We start from the raw sequence: 6,787 nt of genomic DNA, 5'->3' as shown, positions 1-6,787 counted from the left end.
AGAGTAAGTACAAGGCACATACAAAGAGCTATGAGGCAATTCAGTCTGGTGGGGCCATAGGTGGAGGGGGGAGAAAGATGAGATTGGAGAGGATGACAGAGTCTGTATCACAGAGGCCACTGCAAAATAATTAAAACAAAACACCCCCCCCCCAATATAACTTTTACCACTGAGGATGGCCTAACAGTAGAAGGGGTTGTCAGCTGGCTCTAGTCTGTGCCAGTCAGACCCCACCCACTTGGGTCACTCACCTTAGGAGGCATACAGACAAATGAAACACGATCAGAGAGGTAAGAGCAGCAGCATGGTGGGGGGACTTGAAACTGTCATCCGGGGAACAGCTGAAGGGAAGAAGGCAGACGATTCCACCTGAGAGAAGATGCAGGCTGGTGCAGGGGCACACTCACTGTCTGCAAGTGCATGGAAGGCTTTTGTGAAGGAGAGGGAACAGAAGGGTGCCATGTGGCTCTCGGGGTGGGGGGCCATAGTAATTAATGGAAAAGCAACAACGAACACCATGGCTGCCTTGTAGCGAGCACTCAGTATGTGCTAACCTCTTTATCAGAACACCTTGTGAATCACTATCAATATGGGAGGAAACAGATTTAGAGACGCAAAGCTAGGGCAGGGGTGGAAGCTATAGGTAGACAGAGCTCAACTCAGGATATGTAAACTCACTCAGCAAGGCGGTTAATTAAGAACAGGGGCTGGACTTAGCATGGGATTCTAACTCTGATTCCACTAACCATCAGTCACTTGAGCAAGTCACTTTCATATCTCATAGACTCAGTTTTCTCATCTGAAAAATGGGGAGAAATTAGCACTGACTTATTATGAGGATTAAATGAGACAATGTATGGAAGTCACTTTATACTGTGCCTGGCACATTCTAAATGTCCAGTATATGCTAGCTGTTGTCGTCATCATTACACTTCATCATTGCAAAGAATGAGGCATTTTCAATAAAAGTTCAAAAGAGAACTTAGGGGCCTTCTAGAAATAGTGAATTCTCCAACACTAGGGGGTCAGACTAGGCCTACTGGAGGTTTTCTAGCGTAGTGAGTTTCAACCTTTTTTATCTCATGGCACACATAAACTAATCACTAAAATTCTGTGGCATAACGAAAACATTTTTTTTTTTTTGCCTCACAAAAAAATAGGTATAATTTTGATTCATTCATACCACATGACTATTGTTGTATTGGCTGTTGTCATTTTTTAATTTGACAATCTAAGGGAAAAGAGGTCAGCGTCCCTGTCTAAAGAGTCAGATATTGCATATTTTATTTTTTGGAGATTTTGCATATTTTTAAAGTTCTTGTGGCGCACCGGCTGAAAAATCACTGTTCGAGGGCATAAGACAAGGGTTTGACTAGATCAACAGTTTTGTCCCCTCCCTCCTTTTACGTTTTGCCAAGGAAATGTTTCTTATCACAAAAATCTCATGAGGAACCCCCACATGTGAAACAGATTCTAGGGGAGCTGCTCTGATTGCAGCCAGAGTGGGGGCCCATGGTATGAGAGCCCAAAGTCTGGAGGCTCACTGGGCTCCCCTCCAGCAACTGGGGAGGGGCGGGGGGAGGGGGGGAGAGTGAAGGGGAGCCAGGAAAGGCGACCTGTGTGCAGGGTGTGGGGTGGGCATGGGCAGGGTGTGCAGATGACAAGTGGGGTGTGTCTCTGCACCCACATTCTGAGCTCCTGCTCTCCTGCAAGGTGGAGAGGATCCTGCGCAGGCACTGTCTGCCCCAGGCTGGCGGCATGTCTGCAGTGTCATCACATGACACGTGCTCTGGACTGGGACTTCGGAGAGATGGCTCGGACCAGCTTCTGGCCCCCCCAATGAGTACACCATGTACCGGTCAGCCGGGTGACCTGCAGGGTCCTGGGGAGGGATGAGGGGTGGGAGAACAGGGGGGACCTAGGAGGTAGGGGAACTCAAGAGAATCATGACTGGGGTTTCCAAGCCCTTTATTTATTAAGTCTTGACAGTTTTATAGATGAGGAGGCTGAGGTCCAGAGAGGACCAGTGGAGTGCCCAACTTCACACCACAGAGGTAACAGGTCAGGAAGGAATCGCTTCTGGAGAGCCCTTAGCCCCAAACTCCCTAACTCCAAGAGGCTCCCTTGTGTCCCATCCCTCCCTCACGTCCATGTGCCAACAATGGAACCATAACCAGGCTCTGGGCTCTTGGCCCTTGGCCCAGGTCCCTGTCAATCGGCAGCAGTGGCCCAGATGGGAGTCCCTGGGGACATTCTGCTGCACACATCCCCTCCATGGCGCTGCCTGCAGGATCCTTCAAGCTTACAATGCAAAGTGAACACCTCTGCTCCCAGAGATACTGTGAGGCTTGGAGGAGTTCCATTCACACTGCACCTGCTATGGGCCAAGTATGGGGACAATTACACTTTTTGTCACTTATTGAGCACTTACTACCTGCTGGGTATCTTGCCAAACACTTTACCAGCATGTTCTTGTTCAATCCTCTCTACAACCTGTGAAACGGACAAGGAAGCCGAATCTCAGAAAGTCTAGTACTTGCCCAAGACCACTTAGCCAGTGAGAGGCAGAGGTATGACCCAACCAGGTCTGTCCATAGTGGGAAAGGTCTGGGGGAAGATACTCAGGAATGTCTGTCCATCCAGCCCAGCCCCACGGCCTCTGGTATAATCTCAAGCATCCCAAAGCCAGTTCTATAGAGGCTGGCGGATTTCCGTCTGAGACATTAAATAAAGAGGATTCAGTGCTTTCCTAGAATACTAGAAAGTTGGAGGCTGGGGTGCAGGGTAAGATGGGTTGTGAAGCCAACAGTATGCTCTCTGCACCCTTGTGTCCCAACATTGTCTAGGATTGCCAGTGTCTCCAAGATCTTTCCAGTCCTCATGCTGTACCGCCTGTGGGAGGAGGGTATCGTAGCCTCTCTAGATGACCCTCTGGAGCGGTATGCCAGCTCCTTCACTATTAACAACCCACTGGGCATGGCACCAGCCCCCAAACAACAGAGCCTGATGGATGGGCTGGAGGAGGTGGGCCCAGCCCCAAGGCCTTCGCCCGTCACCCTCCGAAGGATGGCCAGCCAGCTCTCAGGTGAATGGTTTTGAACTTACCTGGCTTAGCCCCAAATAATTCAGGTGGGGGGAACTGAGGAGCGGATTCTCATCCAGTCAGGCCGAGCCCACTCTCTGCTGTTTCCTGAAATGGCCAAAGTCTCCCCATTCTCACTCCTCTCCAGCCACACGGGCTGTGCCATGCTATTCCGCAAACATTCCAAGACATTCCTGCCACAGGGCCTTTGCACTTGCTGTTCCCTCTGCCCGAGACATTCTTACGGAAAAGAATGGCTCTCTCTCTCACCTTCTCCAGGATTACCTCTGCAAGGCCTTCGTCCGACCAAATCATTTTTCTCTGTAGCATTAATATGTATTTGCTTGTTGTCTGGCCCCTCCACTAACTCCACATAGGCAGCGACTTTGTTCATTACTGAATCCCCAGTACCCAGAACAGTTGTTGGCACAAAAGAGAAGCTGCAAATCCATTATTGAATGGATGGATGGAGAGGACCCAAACCCTGTGAAACTATTCGTCCAATAGTTGTCACAGCTAATAAACAGAAAAGTCCAAATGGTTAGAAAAGCCCAAAGCTGTTTGGTCACTGATCTCAAGAATTTTATGGAATCACACTGCTATAGTTGATGATAATTACTTTTTGAGCAGTTACTATGACCAGGCACCATGCTAAGCATTTTATTTTACCTAATCCTCACATCATCCCTATGATAGAGGAATTATTTCCCTCACATTACAGGTGAGGGGACTGGGGCTTGAGAGGTTACGTGGCTCTCTCCCCCTAAGAACACAAGCAGGATTAGAGTCCATGCTGGACTATTTTTGTTTTTCAGGCGATATTGTTGGAAGGTGGGGAGGGGGGCAGTGCACCCAATGACCCCCCCTCCACCCTCAGCTAGCCCAGCAGGTCTGACCACTGCTCCTCCCCAGGGCTGCCTCGAAGGCTGCGGTCCACTTCGCTGCTGTGGAGGGGCAGCACCCAGGAGGCCCTGAGCCTGCTCAAGGATGATGTGCTGGTGGCGGACCCGGGAACCAGGTGAGGATGTGCCTTGATGCTCTGCCAAAGTTAGGAACCTCCTCAGGACCCCCCCCCCTCCTCCTCCCGGAGAGAGACTGCATCCTCTCGTCCTGGGTGATCAGAGCCTGAAGAGACCTCGGGGTCTCTAAATACAACCCCTATTCCGCAGCAGGAAAGACTGAGGCCCAGAGAGGGGTGTCACAGCAAGGCAGGTGCTGTTTGAACCTTGAGTTCTTTCCACTCATCAACTCAACATTTATTGAGCACCTACTCTGTGCCCGGAATGTGCTAAACTGAGATACAGAAGCAAACAAATTTACTAGTAACCAGGTCCCTCCTCATGGAGTTTGCATTCTTGTGAGTCAGCCGTGAGCATTCTTATCAGTGAACAGATAAACAAGATAAACAGAGATTTTGGGATGCTGATGGGAGTGGATAGCTGGGGTGGCCACTGAAGAGAGAAGCCCAGCTCTGGGAGCGAGGGGCTGGACAGAGGACAGCTGGCACTCCCCGGCCTCAGAGGCACCCTTCTGGGCCTGTTGGCCTTTTTTTGGAAAAAGATGCCCTGTCTGCTTCTCCGAATGCTGAACCTCAGGCCCCACCTCCCTGAGGAAGGAAGGACCCAGGTGATGCTCAGGCATCTGCACGCTGGAGTCCTCCTTTCAGCTGTGCCACTAACTTGCCATGAGGCCTTGGAGGAGGCACTCAGCCTCTTGGAACCCACCTTCCGCATCTGTAGAAAAGGGAAGTCGGGCCCCAGCCCGTGTAGCTCAGTTGGAGTGTTGTCCTGTACACCAAGAGGTGGCCGGTTCGATCCCCGGTCAGGGCACACACCCAGGTTGTTCAGTCCCGGTCAGGATGCATCTGGAAGGCAACCGATCGATGTTTCTCACTCACATTGATGTTTCTCTTTTTCTCACTCTCCCCCTTCTTCTCTCTCAAATCAATAAAAAAACATAACAGATTAAGGGAGGTTGGGCTAGGGTTCAGGAATGTCTAAAGGGATTTGTGTATTTTCATCTGTCTGTGCCTTTTTGAAATTGCACCTTTTCTGGGAGAGAGACCTCTCACTGACTACTGGTGTCTGCCATAGCTGGGGAGAAGGGAGGGGAAATCCTGCCCCCCATTTATCATCCTTGAACCACATGATCGCTATAATTCCACCCCCCCCCCCCAACAGTCTAAGACTCTAGTTTTCTGTTTGCTAAAGTAAATCATACTAAAGGGTAAAGGACCAATAAGATTTGCTTTACCACTTGCCCAGCCCAGCTCTCCTCCTTCCTGCTGTGTGACCCTGGACAAGTCCCTGCCCCTCTCTGGGCCTTCCCTTTCCCAGATGTAGAATTAATGATCGCTGAAGTCTCTGATGGGTCTGACCATCTGGGATGCAGTGAAGCAGGTGCCTTTCCGGACCGATCCAGTCCTAGAAACTCTGGTGGCACTTCAGACAGTCTGAGCAGGTCAGAAGGGGCTACTTCGGGCCTGGAAATGTTCATCACGGACCGCACCCCAGTTTCCACACCTCCCGTTCCAGGTGCCATTACAGCACCCTGGCCTTCTCGCTTCTGGCGCACGTCCTGGCAGCCCACACGGCCCAGGGTGACTACCAGCGCTGGGTCTCCGAGAACGTGCTGGAGCCGCTGGGGATGGCAGACACCGGCTTCGACCTCACCCCTCCGGTGCGCGCCCGCTTGGCGGCGGGCTTCTACGGCAGCGGCCGGCCGGCCCCGCTCTACGACCTGGGCTGGTACCGCCCGTCCGGCCAGATGTACTCCACCCCCGCCGACCTGGCCAAGCTGGCCATGGCGCTCCTGGGCAGCGGGCCCCGGCGGCTCCTGCGGCCCGACGCGGCCAAGACGCTGCTGGCGCCGCTGCTGGCCTGCCCCGGCGCCTACTTCGCCAACGAGACCGGCACCCCCTGGGAGTTCCACGCGCAGAGGGGCTACCGCGTGGCGCGCAAGGACGGCGACGTGGACGGCTACGCCGCCACCTTCTCCCTGGTGCCGCCGCTGCAGCTGGGCCTCGTGCTGCTGCTGGCCGGGCCGCGGCCGCCCGGGCCCGACCTGGTGGCGCGGGCCTACGACGCGCTCCTGCCGGCGCTGGAGCGGGCCCTGCGGGAGGCCGCGCGCCGCCCCGCCCCGCCCCCGAGCGCGCGCCCGTTCGCCGGCTACTTCACCTGCGCCAACCGCACCTTCTACGAGGTGCGCGCCGGGCCGGCGGGCGAGCTGCGCCTGCGCCAGTTCGGGCCCCGCGCGGAGGCGCTGGTGCCGCCCGCGTTCCGGACGCTGGCGCTGCGCCACCTGCGCGGCCGCGTCTTCCAGCTGCACGTGGCCCGCGCGTTCCCGTGCGCGCTGCCGCTCGGCGACGCCTGGCTCTCCCTGGAGGCCCAGCACGGGCAGCTCGTCCGCTTCTACCCCCTGGACCGCCGCGGGCTGTCCCCGGGCTTCGACGTTCCCGGGCTCAACACGTACCGGGTGCTGCGGCTGCCGCGCAAGCCGGTCTTCCAGACCCGGTGACCGGGGCTCTGGCCGGAGCCTCCCCGCCTCGCCTTCCCGCGAGCCCAGGTAGTTGACGAAGCGGGGTAGGGCCCCCCGCTACTCGGAGTGTGGACCCCGGACCACAGCCGGGCTGCAAACGATTCCTTATCCACGGGGGAGGACGAGCTAAGTACAGAAACTTAGAATAAAGCATTTACATACTTTGAA

The 6,787-nt window shown here is 54.6% G+C and overlaps 1 protein-coding gene across 1 annotated transcript; it reads left to right on the top strand.

Annotated features, from left to right (window-relative positions):
- The first annotated feature begins 2,233 nt into the window (after nt 1–2,233).
- Nucleotides 2,234–6,787, top strand: LACTBL1 (lactamase beta like 1). Its single transcript, XM_023758326.1, has 4 exons — nt 2,234–2,388; nt 2,847–3,085; nt 3,995–4,100; nt 5,617–6,787. Exons 1-4 carry the CDS (start codon nt 2,234–2,236, stop codon nt 6,596–6,598), a joined length of 1,482 nt encoding a protein of 493 aa, XP_023614094.1. The 3' UTR covers nt 6,599–6,787.

This window comes from Myotis lucifugus, unplaced genomic scaffold (genome assembly GCF_000147115.1).
Source record: "Myotis lucifugus unplaced genomic scaffold, Myoluc2.0 scaffold_128, whole genome shotgun sequence".
Classification (NCBI taxonomy): Eukaryota; Metazoa; Chordata; class Mammalia; order Chiroptera; family Vespertilionidae; genus Myotis; species Myotis lucifugus.
The sequence above is the reverse complement of the archived record's forward strand: the minus strand, read 5'-3'. Positions and strand labels throughout refer to the sequence as shown.

Bases quoted from the DNA above. Each gene is read 5' to 3' on its own strand.
- LACTBL1 (XM_023758326.1), top strand. From the start codon at position 2,234: ATGGGAGTCCCTGGGGACATTCTGCTGCACACATCCCCTCCATGGCGC. The intron at 2,389-2,846 runs GTATGGGGACAA...AACATTGTCTAG, and splicing joins CTGCACCTGCTATGGGCCAA to GATTGCCAGTGTCTCCAAGA. The intron at 4,101-5,616 runs GTGAGGATGTGC...CTCCCGTTCCAG, and splicing joins GTGGCGGACCCGGGAACCAG to GTGCCATTACAGCACCCTGG.